Here is an 18,397-nt window from a genome sequence, read left to right on the forward strand (position 1 = left end):
AATTCACTGGTCTCATCTTAAATAATAGGTCTTTCTGGACACGTCTGGCATTCATTTTTGAAGTGACAATTTTTTTTCTTGAAGAATTTCTCCCCTTTGCCCCATTATCTGTAGATCTGAGTTGTGGCCCAGGCAATAGAGAGACGAGCTGTGGTGTTAGACGTAGCGACTTCCCTTGGAACGGTGTGAACTACTGGTTAGCTCACTCTGATGCTTTTGCTGGGCAACACAATTATGGCTTTTAGCCTTGGTTTCTTCAGTGAATTTTATCTAGCAATAAATTAGAGTGGCAGGTCTACGATCAATGTTTCAGTTAAGCGAAGTGGATACTACATTTCTCATTTTCAGGAATTCACCAAGGAACAAGACAAACTGGGAGGTTTTTTTTTCTTTTTAAGCAAGATTCATAAAGGTTCAAGTGGGTGGGAGAGAAAACATGCTTTTAGTTGGAGGTGACACTGGAGTCCCTGGAGACAACCAAGTTCTGGAGGAATAAAACACCACAGTAATTTGATAAAATCCTCAGCTGATCGCTAATGTATAAAATGATCCGAAAGGCATTTATTTATGTGCTTTCTGGTGTGTTCCCTTTTCATTGGCTAATCTAAGCCATTGATAAATCAGAGAGTTCCTGTACTCTTCATATTTTCTCAATGACTTCTCCCTCTGCAGTCTGGCGAATTTAAATAGTAGGTTTTCTTCAATAACCTAATTTGGGAATACGATGGTATTGCACATGGCTTCATCCCATAAAAGGAGCGGTAAAGCCCTGTCATGTTCCACGTTCACTAACTCTAGAAACAGATTGTGCAGGATTCCAAGATAGAAAGCTGCTTGGATCCTGCCAGGGTGATTACTTTTTACCCTCCAGATGATTGAGGGAGTCAGCTGAATAAAATTGAAGTAACTGTGGTATTTGTAAAGCCTGAACTATGTACCAAGCTTCGTAACGAGCACCGACGCAGACAGGTGATAAGGAGATCTGAACACAGCCCCTGTCCCACATGGGACTCACTATCTCTGTCTAACTGTGTGTGCAGTTTCTGTCCTAGAAGCTTGGGCCATCATCGTCATCAACATGGGATGCATGGCAGCTCCCTTCTGCCCCTTCCCCTCCCGCAAACCCTCCCCTCAGCAAAGCTCTGGCCCGAGTGAGGACCAGTCAGATCCTTCATGCCTCTGGACCAATATGGCGGGGAGGGAGGAATGAGGGCAAGGGAAACATTTCTCCATTTCTTTGTGGTGGCATGATTTAACTATCAACAATAGGATTTTAGTGGTATTCCTTTCCCCAGTTGGATTACTAGGGCAGATTTGAGAAATACAAAGGGTTGTCAGTCCCGTTTCTAGAGGTAACTTGGTTGATGCCATTTTGCAAAGGGCCGTTTCATTTAATGCTAAAATAAACTGAAAGAAAAGCTTTTGGGAGGAAGGAAACGTGTGCAGTTGCTGTGGCTGTTAGATCACAAAGTACCTGGCTTATTCCATGGAAAAGGGCAATTAGGCATTTGCCCAAAATGAGTTTAAAGGAGCCAGGAGTGAATGGACACACGTAGCACCTTCCCGTCAAAATGTCTCCTCTGTTTATAATAAAGGACAACTGAGCACACAATGAGATGATTAATCAATAACCCAACATCTGTTGGTTTTGCATTATTTGCTATCGCTATTGAAATGCATCAACTTTTTAAAGCTAGCATTTTGTAAAGACTATTTTTTGTTATTTTTTTCAAAAATAAGAATCCTCCCTAAAGCTGATGTGCTATTTTTTTGGAACCACATCAGCATTCACTTGGATACGGTCAGAAAGTTAATGATAACCCATTCATTGAGAGGAATATTTAAAATTTCCATAAACTTAGTATCTGAGCACTGAAGAAATGACAAAAAGTGATTGTATGGGTAAAATTCTGTTCCCAAAAGGAAAAGCACCGAAAGAGCTGTTGAAAAATTTGACATCTGTTTATCTGTTTATAGCTATGGCAAGATTACTCATTCTAATTCTTGCTTAAAATGCCATATGAAGGAAAGGCATTTGTGCAAACAAGAGTCATATTTGAATTGTAGATCATGTCTTCACCATCTGTGCGAACCGATGGTGTTGCAAAATTAATGTGTTAATGAAATTACAATAATTTCTCCAAAGTCACGGATTCTGAAGCCTAGAACGACTGTCTTTTGAACTTTGGTGTCTGGTGACTTCCAGATAGGAACCATTCGCAGCGATCAATTAGTTCCACAGCCCAGTGTAAACTACATCTGCCCTGCCCCCTGCCGTGTCTGTGGTAGGTACGAGGAGGAAAAGCCAGCACAACTTTTGGAAGGTGTCCTGCAGTGTTTGAAAAGTTGTTAAATAAGCCGTCTGCCAGGGAATGTCACCCAAAAGCCGACAGCTGAAGCAGAGTGGGCAGGCGGCTCGAAAAGTTGCCCAGGTTGGAAATGGCCCGGCCTTTGGCTGGCCACATAGCCGGGTCCAAGCCAACCCTCGGAGGGCAGAGATGACGGGACTGGGTCCTTGGGGCTGCCCTTCAGTCCTGCGGACCCTATACCAACTGCAAGGCTGGACACTAGCCATGCTGACCAGGGTCTTGAGGAGGCAAATGACGTGATCATAATAATAATAATAATAGTGATATTTTTGAAGGACTAACTATGATCCAAACAATGTACTAAGCACAGGGATAGATACAAGATAATCAAGTCAGACACAGTTCCTGACCCACAGGGGACTCACAATCTAAGTGGGAGGGAGAGCAGGTATTAAATCCCCATTGTACAGATGAGGAAGCAGCGGCCCAGAGGAGTGAAGTGATTTGCCCAAGGTCACACATCAGGCAAGTGGCAGAGCCAGAATTAGAACCCAAGTCCTCTGACTCCTAGAATGTGCTCTTTCCACTAGACCACACTGCTTCTCCTCTCAATCAGTCCATCAATAGCATGAACTGAGCGCTGACTGTGTGGCAGAGCACCTGCCCTGAAGGCTTGACAGAGGACAATAGGGTTAGTGGGCATGATCCCTGCCCTCGAGGAGCTAACCATCTAGAGAGAGAAGCAGATCCTAAAGTTGTTTACCAGCAGGAGGAAGGACTAGAGCATCAAGATATATGCTTAAGAATCCCCCTACCGCAGTGCTTGGGGAGAGACCTTTGCTCTCAAATATATTCAGATTTGCCCCTTTCACCAAGCAATGTGCCTGCTCGATCCAGCTCCCAGACCCATTCCTACTGTTGGTGATGCTGAAGGGGTCAGGCTAGGCGCCCCCTTCCCCTCACCCCAGAGGGACGGAGGGGCGGGCGACCTGGCTGACCAACATCTCTCCAGTCGGTCGCTTTTCACATTTCTGCAAGGTGCTGGAGTAGGGGAGAATCATCAGGAGAGCCGATGGTCCCTGGGCAGAGGAGGGTGGTCCCACTCCAGGACGCAGCACACCCTCCGTCCGCCTAGGGAGGCCGTCTGCCTCACCGGCTGGGTTCTTTGCTTATGTGTTGTAGGTGTGCGACTGGTGCAAGCACATCCGACACACCAAGGAGTACCTGGATTTTGGGGACGGAGAGCGACGGCTACAGTTCTGCAGCGCCAAGTGTCTCAATCAGTACAAAATGGACATCTTCTACAAAGAGGCCCAGGCCAACCTCCCGGCTGGGCTGTGTGGCCCGCTGCACCCCGCCCTGGAGAGCAAAGCCGACGGCCCCGGCGCGCAGCTGCTCACGCCCGACTCCTGGAACCTGCCACTGGCGGAGGCTCGCCGCAAGTCCTCGTCCCCTGGGCCGGCCACCGCCGGCCAGAGCCAGGGCCCCGGCCCATCAGCCGCCGCCTCCCCACCCGCCGCCACCCCCCATTGCCCCGCCAAAGCCTCCACACCCGTCCCCAAGTCCATGCCCCCGCTTGGCGAGCCCCCCGCCCTCCCCCCGGTGTCGGTCCAGCCCCCAGCTGGCATCGTGCCCCCTCCGATGGGCGTGCCCCCCCGGAGCCCACCCATGGTGATGACCAATCGAGGGCCGGTGCCTCTGCCCATCTTCATGGAGCAGCAGATCCTGCAGCAGATCCGCCCGCCCTTCATCCGTGGGCCGCCCCACCACGCCTCCACCCCCAACAGCCCCCTGCCCAACCCGCTGCTCCCCGGCCTAGGGCCAGCCCCGGGGGGGCCCCGGAGCCTCGGCCCCACCTCCAGCCCCATGCACAGGCCCATGCTCTCCCCTCACATCCACCCCCCGACCACACCCACCATGCCGGGGAACCCTCCGGGCCTGCTGCCCCCACCCCCACCTGGGGCCCCCCTGCCCAGTCTGCCCTTCCCGCACCCAGCAGTGGGCATGATGCCCAATGGGCCGCTGCCCCTGCCCCAGATGATGAACTTCGGCCTGCCGTCTCTAGCCCCGCTGGTGCCCCCGCCCACGCTCCTCGTGCCATACCCAGTCATCGTGCCCCTGCCCGTGCCCATCCCCATCCCCATCCCCGTCCCACATGCTGGAGATTCCAAGCCCCCCAGCGGTTTCTCCAGCAATGGGGAAAGCCTCATTCCCAGTCCGCCTGGCGACTCTCCCGGGGCCAAGCCAGCCGGCCGCTCCCTGTCCCCTCGGGACCCGAAGCAGGGCCCCTCCAAGGCCCCCGACGCGCCCTCCGACACCCCTCCCGGCAGCTCTGGCCGGCCTCCGGGTCAGGCCCCCGCGCCCCAGGACCACGGGAAGAGCCAAGTGGTCGACTTGACTCTCCGGCCGGGCAGCCCGCTTGGTGGCAGGCATGACTTTGCCCGGCCACCACCCGGACCCCAGGACGGCGTCATCGACCTGACGCTGGGCCACCGGGCCCGGCTACACCACGTCATCCAGCGGGCCCTGCACCCACCTGGGCCAGCGAGGCGCGAGGACCGCGAGCCCCGCCCTGGGGCAGCCAGCCCGCCGGCTGGGACCGTGGAGCGGCGAGGGGGAGGTGGCTTCAGGGACGGCAGCGGCCACCCCACGGCCGACATCAAGCCCTTGACGGGTGGCCCGGGACCCCTGACGGCTGGGCCTCCCCCACCCACCGCAGGGCCGGACACAGGCGCCGCTGTCTGCAACGTTATCGTTAACGGCATGAAGAGCACCGAGGGGCCACGGGGCTCGGACCAGCCAGTGGAGGTGCCCCCGCCACCTTTACCCCTGCTGCCGCCCCTGCCCCTCCTTCCGCCTCTCCCCCCGCCGCCACCGCCGCCACTGCAGAAAAAGCCACCGCCCCCGGAGCCGGCTGTGAGCGAGCTGGAGTCCGTCAAAGAGAACAACTGTGCCACCCCCCGCCTCCTGGATGGAGAGACTGCCAAGAAGCTATTGGGGGAGGAGGCCCTCTCCGGGGGCGACAAGACAGACCCTAGCCTCAACCACCCAGCTGACGAGGACCACGCGTACGCCCTGAGGATGCTGCCCAAGCCAGGCTGCGTGATCCAGCCTGTGCCCAAGCCCACGGACAAGGCAGGACTGGCGCCTGGCAGGATCGCCACCCCACTGCTGGGCGCTGGGCCCGAGGATCTGGAGCCGCCGCTCAAGAGGAGGTGCCTCCGGATCCGCAATCAGAACAAGTAGAGGTTCGTGTCCCTGAGCAGGCGCTCTCTCAACTTGCTGTACTGGGGAGAGATAATGGGGGGAGAGGGCACTGAGGGGAGGGGATGGGACCAGGGTGGCCCCGGGGGGGAGGGGATGGCCGGGGCAGTGAAGGCTTGGGTTTTCATGGCCCAGGCCAGAAACACCAACCTGGGGAAACCGGTATTATGCTCATGTGATGTTTTGGTCTTGCCCGGTCTCAATGGCACTCCCAGCTCAGGGGCAGGTCATCTGTCGGGTCTCATACCGGGAGCCACCCAAACTGGGCCAGGTCCCCTTCTCCAGCTTCCGCTCATCGGCTCAAGACCAGAGGGGACTGGGCTGAGGGAAACTCCTCCCTACCGCCCCAGACTCTGCGGGGATATTTGTAGGGGCTGTCCAGAGCCACACCACTCAGTCACTCCATAGGGCTGGGCACCTTACTGTAATCCACAGCAGGAGGGGCAACACCCCCCCAAAAAAACCTCTAGTAACTTCCCTTCATGCTCTAGGCTGTGCTGACTCCTAAGCCTTAGTCGGTCCACTCACACAGGTGAGTGTTTGCGGGGAGGCTCAGGGAGGCGGAGCTTCGGTTCCCCAGGAGGAGGGCAGAGGGGCGGACAGGCAGGGGGTGAGAAGAAGCCCGGCTGTGATCTCCTGGTTGTTCGGAAATGTTGACTTTCTTCCATTTGTGCCCACCTGCCACAAGGCATTATCTGGAAACCAAGCTGCTGAACTGCGTTCGCTGAGAGAGAGGAGAACTACCTCTCAGCCTGCCAGTCTTGTTTGTAAATCCAGGCAGCAGCCAAATCTATCTGAGTGGAAATGCTAAAACCCGCAGGTTTTTCAAATGGGGCAGAGTGGGTGTGGTGCAGTAAGAATGATGATAAGGTTTAAACTATCTCCATCACATTCTGTTGCCCATCATCACCTCTTTTGCTATCTTAAGCTTATATTTAGAACAATTTGGAAATATGTGGATCCCATTTGGTTGAGTCAAATGTTATTATGCTTTGTGATGGCTTGTGCTTTAAAAATTTATAACCTCTTATGAACCGCAGAAACTGTCATTTTAACTACTTTTATCCTGAACCCTTCTCTCTCTCTCCCACCAGAATACGGGACTCCAGTGAGGTGTGAATATTACTGCAGAACGAGAGGGAGAGAGAGAGATGAGGGTGGGGAGAGAGAAAAAGAGGGGGAGGGGAGAGACATGATGAGGTGAGCGCTTTGTGCAAGGACGGACTCCCCGAGATCTGGGCCTAACTCAACTGCATTCTTGGTGTGGCCTGACCAATTAACATAAGTTCATGTAAAAATGGCCAAAGTGAGGGTTGTCTGGCATATAGATTCAGAAAAGGCACAAAGCTTGAAATATTGCAAATTAAGTTAGCTCACCTATAACTTGACCAAAAATCTAGAAGTCCCCGTTCATTTTCTCATGCTAACTAAGGCTTAGCTGCTTCCCATCGTGTGAATGTGTAACCTGGGTGGAGGTGAAGGAACGGTCAATAGATGACCCATTAGGATTGCCTAAATCAGTCAACAAATCGATCTTATGTCCCAAGCACCTAGTATGTGCACAGCACTGAGCTAGCCTCTTGGGAGAGTACAGTAGACCTCTGCCCTCGAGGAGTTTGTAGTCCAGAGGGGAACACAGACATCGGTGAGTCATTTAAATCGATTGAGGGCAGCATTGCCACCTGTAGTTTTGCAGCAAGAACCCAAGACCTCCCCTGGGGTTTGTGACCTGGCCAGGGAGAGACGGGCAAAGGACTGAGGACAAGCAGACAACCCACTTGCTTTCTAAGCCTGAGATTTCCCTCTTCTCAAGACATCATTTGGATGAAGTGAAGTGCAAACAAGTCAGGAGCATGCAGATTAAAGGTCCCTTCTAATACCCAGGAGCTTACAAATTAAGGCCAAAGGGCTTGGCAAAGCAGGGTTTGGTTTTTGCCAGACCCAAAATGTTTCACAAAGGGTTTGAGGCATTTGCCAAAACAGAAATAGATCCAGGTTCCCCATCCTCCTTCATTTTTAATGCTATGGAATCCCAAGCATGACCCTTAATGGCCATTCCCATATGATCCAAGATGTAATCATCCTTGTCTTTCAAATAATAAGAATAACAATAATGATAATAATAGATGTGACCGTTTTCATCCGCGCATTTGGAGGGGAGAGCCGAGCAGTGTGGGCTTTGCCTTGTGCCCAGATGCCAGCCTCCGGGAGCAACTTTGCCACCTGCTGGGCCTGGGAGCTGCTGCAGAGGAAAGGGCCCTGCTCCTCCGCTCCCTACTGTTCCCGTACATTGGCAGGGCTCGGAACGTGACAGAGCGGGAGGTAGGAAATGGAAGGGTGGCGCGGTGCAGCTGCAGGCGGCCGCGAGAATTTGGGGGAAGCACATACTCTTTTCCAGACAATAATAGATCCCAGAGAATAATCAGGATCATTAGAGCATTCGGGATGGCAGACTCTATAGTTTAGTCACTACAATGGTTTTGATAAACGCCTGAAATATTTTCCCCTAGGCTGGAATTGCACATGTTTGGTCTCTGTCCAGAGGTGAGTTTTAAACCCATAAAATTTCTCAGAGAAAGAAAAGACCAAAAAGTAAATAAGTAAATAAAATAAAAATACCAACTGTGAGGCAATGTCCTTGAAGAAGCCATTCAGAAAGGCCAGGTTTTGAAATGTCCCCCTTTCCGTAAGCCGACGGTAATGAAGAGTTTGCTATTTTCAGAAGAATTGGAGAAACTGGGCTTTTGGCACCGTCCTGGGCGGAGAACAAAGAGGCAGAGGCTTTTTTGCTTACAGCTTTCCCCTTGAAGGCAGCTGGGGGCAGGGGAGAGGGTGTCTGTCGAGTAAGAGAGGATTGGCCACATCTACTAATAGGGAGGTAATGATGACAGTAGTATTTGTTAAGTGCTTGTTATGTGCCAGACACTGTATTAAGTGCTGGGGTAGATAAAAGATCATCAGGTCAGACACCATCCCTGTCCCACGTGGGGCTCACAGTGTAATGATAACAGTAATGATGGTACTTATTGAGCATTGCCAATGAGGGCAGTGTATTGTACTGAACGCTTGAGAGACACACCCCAGAAACACAAGCCACATGATTCCTAGACTTTACTAATCCACACTGAATCCTCTTTTCTCTGATCACCTACCTCCTTTTTATTTCTCCCACCCTATAGAAACTTCCAAATAAAAGGTTATTCATAATTCTCACAGCATATCTGTAGTGTTTGACACATTTGGGCAAGCAGACTTTCTTCCAAAAGTGCCCCTGGCGTGGTGACTTAGGGCTGCTCTGAGCATTGGCGTTCTCTGGCATTTGCACCTTGAAATGAACATCATTGTTATCTAGTTATTGGTTCAGTTTTACTGTCATTATTTCACTTTGCCCCCATTGGGTGCAGTGGATAAAGCATCCATTTAGATTTCACCTCACCCCAAGAAGCTTTGCCGCCCTCTTAAATCAGGTTTGTATTGATTTCTTAGCCAACAAAATTTTCCTTGGGACAACTGTCCCAGTCTAAGACCACCAACCGCTACTGTAGACTTTTTTGGCTCTTAGCACACTCCTTCCTATCCCACCCTGCCAGTGGAGGGCTGCAGCTCTTGCAGGGCCTGCTGTGGGGCACCCAGATCCCTTGCAGGAAAATCCCCATCACCACCCAGGGCTGGAACGGGGGCTTCGTGAGCCTCCACCTCAAGTCAATCAATCAATCAGTGGTATTTATTGAACACTTACTGTGTGCCAAGCGTTGTACTAAGCGTATGGGAGAGTACAGTAAAACAGAGATGGGAGACATGCTCCCTGTCTACAAGGAGCTTACAGTCTATAGGACTGAAACCAAGAGTGCCTGGTGATGGAACAGATGGGGCTTAAATGGAAGTGTCTATCAGCAGTGAAGCAGGACATGAGAAGCAAGAAGTAACTGGTCAGTTTTTTAGGTGGTAACAGGAAAGCCACAACCACACCGGAGGCCTCCAGGGGCAGTGAGACCGTCCACCACTCAGAGGTCCACCTCCATCTGGGGCAACCCGCATGGGTGGCATGGTTGATGACTTCCTAGCTCTAAAAGTGGGAGCCCCCGATCCTCAGCTGATTCCTGGCTGGCCAAGGCCAAACCCCCGACTCCCCCAGGGCCCAGAGAATCAGGAAAGGACACCCCTTCCCTGCTATTTTGGAGTCATTTGGGGCCAGCCCTCTGCCGCTGGCGCCCTCTCTTCCTTTCCACCCTCCAGATCAGAGCCCGCCCTAACTTGACCGACCTTGCTCAGGGGACCCCTCCTGGGGCTGGATCGCCTGCGGGGCCTGGGCAGCTGTTTACCCAGTGGAATTTAGGGGCTCCCAGGCACTGACCACTGGCTCCGTTGTCTGCTTTGCAGGGCTGCTGGCTGTAGGGCTGCTGGCTGCAGAGCAGCGTGCCCGGAGGAAAGGAGCAGAGCGAACGCATCACTCCACCACCGACACCCGCTGGTCTGCCCGCCGGCCCCTGGGACTCACACGCCAGCGAGGGAGCAGGCCAACCTCCTGACGACAAGGCTCTCCTGGGAGCCGCCCCCCAAGCCGAGCCTCCAGCTGCCTGCCTCTGGGCCCGAGGGTGGCCCCGCCGCTACATGCCCAGGGGAGCAGGGGGCTCGCCTTGGCCCGATTGCAACAAAACCAAAACACGATAAAGTGAAAGGAAATCGACCGACCACACGGACCAACATAGGCATGGGGTACTTTTCTCTCTCCGTCTTTCAAGACTCAGAAATCGGAGGAGGGATGAGGATCTGGATTTTTTTTTTCTACATTTTTGTCTTTTCAAAAACTGCTGTGGTTTTGCTGCTACACTAAGAGTCGTGATCGCATTGTACGGTTTTGGACCTATTCAAGTTTCGGTGGGGGAAGGGGCAGGGCGGAAACGGCGACGCCTCTGCGTCATCTCCAACCGGCCCAGGATGCACTTTTAAATGAAGAGTTAGAATATTTTATTGGCTAATATACTTTTGTTATTTTTACAATGGCCACCTTTGTCCTTTTTAATGCCATATTTTCAGTGTTACACTTTTATGGCTTTTAATTTTTGATTTGACAGATGTACGAAGCAGCATGAATAGTTTATACTGTGGTTTTTCAGAGACTGAATGCCAAGAGAACTCAGTAAATGTTTATTCTTCTCAGCTTTCTCTTTAAATTCCCCGACCTAGCACCCCATTTGGGGACAGTGCAAGAGTGTTGAACTAAAGACCAAAATTCCCTCCAGGTGTAAAATAATCCGCGGGGAATATTTGCTAGGCGTCGCAAGAGGCGTGGATGAAATTTCAACCCTGTTGGTTCTCCGTGATCCAGAAAGTCGGAGAGACAGTCTCTGTGCACGCCGAGCCCTTTCCTGGCAATTGGAACGGTGTGGGAGCCCGGTGGAAATAGGGGAAAGCGCGAAAGATGCCCCGTGATTCTGTTTCACTGTTTGCTTTCTCCTGTCATGGTGAAGAGAAATGTGCAATTCGATCCTCAGTCAGTGGGTGGAGGATGACAGGGTAGATTTATTGTGTGCACTTGTACAGTGGTAGCCGAGAGTCCAAAAGTCCACTAGAGCATGTATACGGGCACGGGGTTGGTAAGACAGTTGTGACATGCCCCATTCTGACATACAAAAGGAAAAAAAAAAAAAAAAAAAGACAAAAAAAGAAAAGACAAAAAAAAAATCACCTTGTGATTCAGTGTATCTGTTTACTAACTCCAATAAAGCAATTGTCCACCCTGAAGGTTTCAGAGGGTACCCTGGCCTTCAAGGCCGCAGAGAAGAGCTGAGAGGAGCAGAGAGTAGGCTGCTGTCATGAGGGGCGGGGACAGGGTGGGATCTAAGCCAGGAACGGGAGCCTTGTACACATGGGCACTGTGGACGCTATGTATATATACTGTATTTCTCTATTTTCCTTTGTACAGACTCACATAACAAGTCAAGCTACTGTTTTACAGGTGCTCCTTATTTATTAGGGCTGGGAGAGTTGGGGAGGTGCCCCGGGCAACACAGCTCACTTTTTAAGAAGAAAATTGGGGGGCGGGAGGGTTGGGGAAAGAGGAGGGGATGGGCAGGGGTGGGGAGCTCCCACTGTGGGGGAGATTTATAACAAGGAACAAGAGAAAAAAAAAACTCTCCAGAAGCAAATTGAACACCCCCTTAAGGCCCCTCACATGGAAGAACAACACTAATTTGTGCTCGTTGTCCTTCTGGGATCACAATGTTTTTGTCTCTCCCTGACTGGTGTCAGATTTATTAAAACAAAATAAAACATCAAGAAAAAATGCACTTAAACGTGCTGTTGTTTTTATTATCATTCTTTTCCTTTTGCATTAAGGTGTCCTTTTCTCTTCCCAACCAGCCCTGAAATTGTAAAACAGTGTGAACCAAAAAAATTGTGACAGACAAAGGTCCCAGGGCGCTATGTGTTCCTAGCCTTTTTCTCCCCATTTCTCTTCTGCTCAGAAAATGGTGTGAAAGGGGTCTGAGATGTCAAGGAAAACATCAAGCCTGATTGAGAGGTTTTGCCTTTTGGCCTGGCCTCACCTCACTTCTTCCTCATTCCTGCAGGCTTTCTACAGTCAGGCAGGCTGGGTTGGTGGTCTCTGGAGCCCAGCATTCCCCGGAAAAGTCTTTCCTTTGGCCGAATCCCTGGGAGGCTGCTGTTCCTGCACCTTAGCTTCATCTGCAGGCCACAGGAAAAGCAGCATGGTCTAGTGGGCAGACCATGCGACCGAGAGTCAGAAGGACCTTCCCAGCTCTGTCTCTTGTCTGCTGGGTGACCTTGGGTAAGTCATTTAACTTCTCTGTACCTCTGTTACCTCATCTGTAAAATGGGGATTAAGACTGTGAGCCCCTTGTGGGACAGGGACTTTGTCCAACCTGATTAGCTTGAATGTGTCAAGCACTGTTCTAAGCCCTGGGGTGAGAAGCAGCGTGGCTCAATGGAACAAGCCCAGGCTTGGGAGTCAGAGGTCACAGGTTCGAATGCCGGCTCTGCCACTTGTCAGCTGTGTGACTGTGGAGAGGTCACTTCACTTTTCTGGGCCTCAGTTCCCTCATCTGTAAAATGGGGATTAAGACTGTGAGCCTCACATGGGACAACCTGATTACCCTTAATCTACCCCAGCGCTTAGAACAGTGCTCTGCACGTAGTAAGCACTTAACAAATACCAACATTATTATTATTATTATTATAGATACAAGCTAATCAAGTTGGACACAGTCCTTGGCCCTGAGGAGGGCTCACATTCTTAATCCTCATTTTACAGATGAGTAAGTGAGGCACAGAGAAGTGAAGTGACTTGCCCAAGGTCACACAGTAGATAAGTGGCAGAGCCGGGATTAGAACCCAGGTCCTTCTGATTCTCAGGCCCATGCTCTATCCACTAGGCCATGCTGCTTCCCTTCCTAGGTAACCCAGTGCTGCCATGACTGGTTCACAGAGGGAGAGACCAGCCCAACTGGGCAGAGGGTCTGGAGCCACTCTCCTCTTGCCCCTACCACCCGCTGAATCAGAAATCCTGGACACCCAGCGGCCCAAGCCACCTGGCCTGTGAAAACATTTGTCCGGCTGCGGGCAGGCCCCATGCAGGCTGGCAGGCCTCAGAGGTGGCCTGTTGGGAAGCAGCACCCGGTCCTGTCTCAGGTTTCCATGCCAGTGCTGGAGCCAGAGTTACGGGGGCTCCAGATGTTTAGGGGAGGATGCCTCCCCGCTCTTGCCTACAGCTCAGATTGGACAGGTGGAGCATCCGGATTCCTGGCCAGATCACCAAAGGAGAGGGCCGTCCAGGACAGGGCCCGCCGGACACAGCGGCCCCAGCCTGGAGTGGGGAAACATACCATCATGTACACCTCGGCTGGGGACAAGACCAGCTCCAAGCCCCCTGATGTTCATCCCTCTCCTGCTTAAAGGGAGGGGATCAGTGGGGCAAGGCCTTGTCCCAACTACCTCATCTCTCCTCCTCTCCCCCCCAGCCTCCCACACTCACACCTCATGTTGGCTCCAGAACGGAGCAGCCTTGGCATGAAGGGAGCTCTCCCGTCCAGTTAATACACGAAGTGAGACTGCTCTATCCATCAGATCTAGATCATTTTCCACCCTCCCATCCCACCTCTCCTGTCCCAAGGCCCAGTCTGGACCTTCCTGGCTTGGAGGGTCAATGCTTGAGGGGACCCAAAATGGAACCCAAAATGGTGCCACAAGACAAATCCCAGGAGACTGTATAAAGGGAGAGAGGGAAGGGAGAAGGGAGAGAGAAAGGGAGGAGTCGTTCAGGAGGGAGACTTAGCTTGCTGACATGTAGAAGAGGTTGGAAGCTGGGGTTCTCCGCACGTTTGGCTAGAAGCCTTAGGCAACATAACTTTTACAACTTTCAATCCTTACTTTATGAAATATAACTTCTGCAAAGGAAAATATCATGGCCATTGGAGAAGGGGATTGAAAACATCCACAGCTTCCACCATTTCCTGTTCCCTTGGGCCTTTTCTTCAGCTATGGTCGAGCCTGCAAGTCCACATGATATTTTATTCTTATTGATCCTTCTTTCAAGGGGTTGTTTTATTAATACTTCAATTCACCCTTTTGGCCCGACTTGTAGCCACCTATTTTGTCTGTCTTGGGGAAATGTTAATCCTGTGCAAGGTTTTCTTTTCAAGAAACTGAGAAATTGAACCTCTGCTTGCACCAAGGCAAGCAACAGGAAAAAAGTTCCCAGGCCAAAGAGGGCAGAGGGGGCAGAGAGTGACTTCTGACTTTAACTAGTCAAGGCCAAACACTGCCACCTTCCCCACCCCTGGGCCCAAGGCCCTTCCGAGTCGAGTGAAACCAGGCCGGGCCGGATTAGAGGAGGTCACCCCAATAATAATAATAATTAAGGTATTTGTTAAGTGCTTACTATGTGCCAAGCACTGTTTCAAGCACTGGGGTGGGCACAAGGTAATCAAGTTGTCCCATTTGGGGCTCACTGTTTTAATCCCCATTTTACAGGTGAGGTATCTGAGTCACAGAGAAGTGAAATGACTTGCCCAAAGTCACAGAGCAGACACGTGGAGGAGCTGGCATTAGAACCCATGTCCTCTGACTCCCATGCCCTTGCTCTTGCCACTAGGCCATGCTGGGGATTTCAAGCCCACGGCCAAATGACTCCAGATTGGAAAGGAGGCCTCCCCCAAATCCATCAGTCTGGCCTCTCCAAGCAGGGCCCCCTGGACGAACCCACCCTCTTACACTCCCCATTGTCCTCCGAACCCGGAAAAGCGGCGAGCCCAGGGCAGAAGGGTCGAAAAATGGGGCCCATCGAACTCCAGTTCAATGAGGGGATTCCTGAACCGGCGAGGGAGGAGAGTGATGTGGGGAGGCTCCCCAGGGCAGGCAAATCACTGAAGGAAGCCCATGCCTGCCTGCCTTCTCTCTCATCTGCCTCTTTAAAAATAAAAATAAATTAAAAAAAAACCTGGCACTGGCCCGGCTTTTCCTTGGCTTCTGCTTTCATCTCTCCTCCCGGCGCTTCATGCCTTCGGGAATTTATGCGCAAGGTTTTTCCAAACCTCCAAATATTTTTCCACTTGGCAACCTGTGTCCCTAAGCTTCTGTGCTCCTTAGCTGTGGGGGGTTCGCTGAGATGGCTCAGCTCTGGGGGAGGGGGTGCAGAAGAGGCCTTGTAGGGGAGGGGGACGGATAAGGGCTGAAGCGGAGGAGGTCCCCCTCTTTACCTCTGCTTCTGAAGCAGGCTCCCGGGGGGTAACCATCGCCACTCTGTCCATCCATTAGGCCAAGAAGTTGTGGAAGGAAGAAGCGAAGCGGCGGAGGCTGAATTGCTCCTCCTAGACACAATCTAGTGCCTCCTAAAGGGGCCTGAGCCCATCGAGGTCCCTCGCTGATTTCTTGTCCCTCCAGGGACCCCGAGCCCCCTCTCCCCTCCAACTCCTGCTCATGGCTTCCTCCACCTACAGCTTTACTGCTCTTTTTGTATCCTCGCTCTTAGGTTAATCAGTTGTATTCACTGATCTCTTATTGTATGTATATGTTGAAAATACAATATATACAGAGTTGGTAGACACGTAAGCCCATGACGAGCTTACAGTCTAGAGGGGTATATAGATAGTAATATCAATAAATTACGTATATATTTATGTTCTAGATTGTGAGCTCATTGTGGGCAGAGAATGTGACATTATATTGTACTCTCCCAAGCGCTTAGTACAGTGCTTTGCACACAGTAACTGCTCAATACGATTATTATTATTATTAATAATAATAAATGCTGTAGGGCTGAGAGAGGGGTGAATAAAGGGTGTGACCCAAGTGCAAGGGTGACGCAAAAGTGAGTGGGAGAAGAGGAAATGAGGGTCTAGTTAATATTAAATATTCAATCGTCAGAGTCATGGGTCCTTCTTTGGGCTGGCAAACTGTGTGTGTTAAACTGGCTGAATTTTAGAAGGGTCCAAGTAATATTCCTACGGGAAGACGCACTCATTGGAAGACTGGATGCTGGCTGCTTTCTCTCAGCTCTGCATGTGGCTGAAGAGACATTTTTCTCGCTGAATCGCCGCGAAATTCCTCTGGACACTCACCCGGCCGCTGCTCCTAACTTCCTCCCTCAAACCCAGTGTGATCCGTGTTGCTATGGAGACCGGACAATGAATGAGTTCTAGCGCCCGGAGATCTGCCCGAATGGAGCAAACTGAGAGGATGAAGCGAGGCTGCAGAGGACTCCTGTAACACTGTAAACGTTGTATTTTAAGATTTTTGTTTGTGGTTTTTGATTGATAAATCGCTTATCAAACTGCGTTGGAAAATAATGGCCACCTGATGAGAAAGTAGCACAGTTGGAGAAATAATAATAATAATAATGACATTTGTTAAGTGTTTACTATGTGCAAAGCACTGTTTTAAGCGCTGAGGTAGATACAAGATAATTGGGTTGTCCCACATGGGGCTCATAGGCTTCATCCCCATTTTATAGATGAGGTAACTGAGGCACAGAGAAGTTAAGTGACTTGCTCAAAGTCATACAGCTGACAAGTGGCGGAGGTGGGATTAGAACCCACGACCTCTGATTCCCAAGCCCGTGCTCTTTCCACTAACTGGAATACAAGTTTAAAATAAAACAATGAACTCTGAATGTCGACCCGCGGTTTGATCAAAGGCAGCATAATTTATTCAAATGTTAGATACGGGGAGAATGCGTTCAGAATCCCCCCAAGAGAAGATTCTAGATTTTCCTTCGGATATTTGAATGCAGAGTTATGTGGCTATTTACACACAGACATATCTGTATGCATAGTTAGGGATGCATGTGTTTTTGCCATTAAAAGCCGGAAACTGTTAAGAATCAAAATTAATTGAAGTGGAGGGACAGTGTAAAGAACTTCTGATCACTCTTATCATTTGAACTCTGTGTTACTCTTCCCTTTGCAGAAGCCACATCTTTCTATCGATCCGATATCCAGGCCTTTGCCTACTGGTAACGCGGAACACAACACAATGCTCCCAACATTGGCCTGGACTCTAATCGAAGACCGCAAGTGGAAAGGAAACTCCTGGGCGTTTGCCAAGTGCAGAATTAGAAGGAGAATGAAAACATCTTCTCCCTCTAGAGTAATCAGCAGCAAAATAATATTTCACTGAAATGCCGACTGGCAATCGGAGACCAAATAGCATATAAAATCCCGGGCCACCGTTCACCCCGACCACCTGGCGCTCTGCGCCCTTCTCCACGCCCCACGTGGCTGGAGGAATGTGCGGCTGCCGCAGCAGGTGCAGAACCTCTTGAACTTGATGAGTGAGGCCAAGGGCCCATTAAGAGCACGGATTGGGGACTCAGAGGATGTGGGTTCTAATCCGTCTTTGTCACTTCTCTGCTGTGTAAACTTGGGCAAGCCACTTCACCTCCCTCATCTGTAAAATGCGGATTATGACTGTAAGCCCCACGTGGGACAACCTGATTATCTTGTATCTCCCCCAGCACTTACAACAGTGCTCATCACATAGTGAGTGCTTAACAAATACCCTTATTATTACTACTATTATTAATGGGGAAATGCGCCTAGCGCCATCCCTTGCGTATCCAGCGCCCCCGAAACTGTGGATCCAAAGTGTGGCGGTACTTACTCACCCCATAGGTGGTGGTCGGAGGTCCTCTCTCCCGGGGCCCGGGCCGGACCTCCAGGCTGGACCACAGAGCCTCACAGCTTCGCATCACTCAGGGCAACGGCCCAGCCCAGGCCTCGGCCTGCCTCAAGCGATGGCTCAGTCCCAGCGGCTCCCAATCATGTCATCCTCGGGTTCACCCCCGCCCTGACAAATCCCAAATTTGGTTAAAAAATCAAATTAAAAACCCGCAACTTCTGCGGCCTAAGTCATCCCTCGCAAGGGGCCCGTGGCGCCACCTTGCTGGCCAAGCGCAACCCCGGGGCTACCCAGAACCCAGCTCAAGCATGAAAGCAATCGGGGGGAGTGGGACCACCTGACAGCCTCCACTGCGCCCTCCCACAACCTGAACCCGTGCCTCCGGGATGGCCAAAGGGGTCTCCTATTCATTCAATAGTATTTATTGAGCGCTTACTAAGTGCAGGGAACTGTACTAAGCGCTTGGAATGGACAATTGGGCAACAGATAGAGACAATCCCTGCCAAATAACGTGCTTACTGTTTCCTACCGCTCTATGCCCCGCCCCAGGTGCCAGGCAGGAGAGGCTGGATGAAAATCTGGGAGAGGGAGGGAATGGGCAATGGTGCCGTGCAGGAAGATCTGCAAGCAGCCAGCCACTTAACATCCCAAGTCGAGCAAGGACTGTCAGCAAAATCCAGCGCTTAGTA

At 51.3% G+C, this 18,397-nt stretch overlaps 1 protein-coding gene and 1 long non-coding RNA gene across 5 annotated transcripts in view; both read left to right on the plus strand.

The window, feature by feature from the left end:
• Nucleotides 1-11,612, plus strand: part of LOC100080783 (sine oculis binding protein homolog) — a 97,083-nt gene extending 85,471 nt beyond the window's left edge. For all 4 annotated transcript variants that reach the window (XM_029046972.1, XM_029046973.1, XM_029046974.1 and 1 more), the window contains 2 exons: nt 3,492-5,557; nt 9,954-11,612. In XM_029046972.1, the coding sequence (XP_028902805.1) occupies nt 3,492-5,555 (2,064 nt within the window). In that variant the 3' untranslated portion in view covers nt 5,556-5,557; nt 9,954-11,612. The remainder of the gene's footprint in view (nt 1-3,491; nt 5,558-9,953) is intronic.
• A 4,253-nt stretch (nt 11,613-15,865) lies between these two features.
• LOC114805713 lies at nt 15,866-17,215 on the plus strand. The gene is made up of 2 exons (XR_003753735.2): nt 15,866-16,302; nt 16,998-17,215. It is a non-coding gene; the product is annotated as an uncharacterized LOC114805713 (long non-coding RNA).
• Nucleotides 17,216-18,397: the final 1,182 nt, after the last annotated feature.

The sequence above is a fragment of the Ornithorhynchus anatinus genome, chromosome 19 (genome assembly GCF_004115215.2).
Source record: "Ornithorhynchus anatinus isolate Pmale09 chromosome 19, mOrnAna1.pri.v4, whole genome shotgun sequence".
Lineage (NCBI taxonomy): Eukaryota > Metazoa > Chordata > Mammalia > Monotremata > Ornithorhynchidae > Ornithorhynchus > Ornithorhynchus anatinus.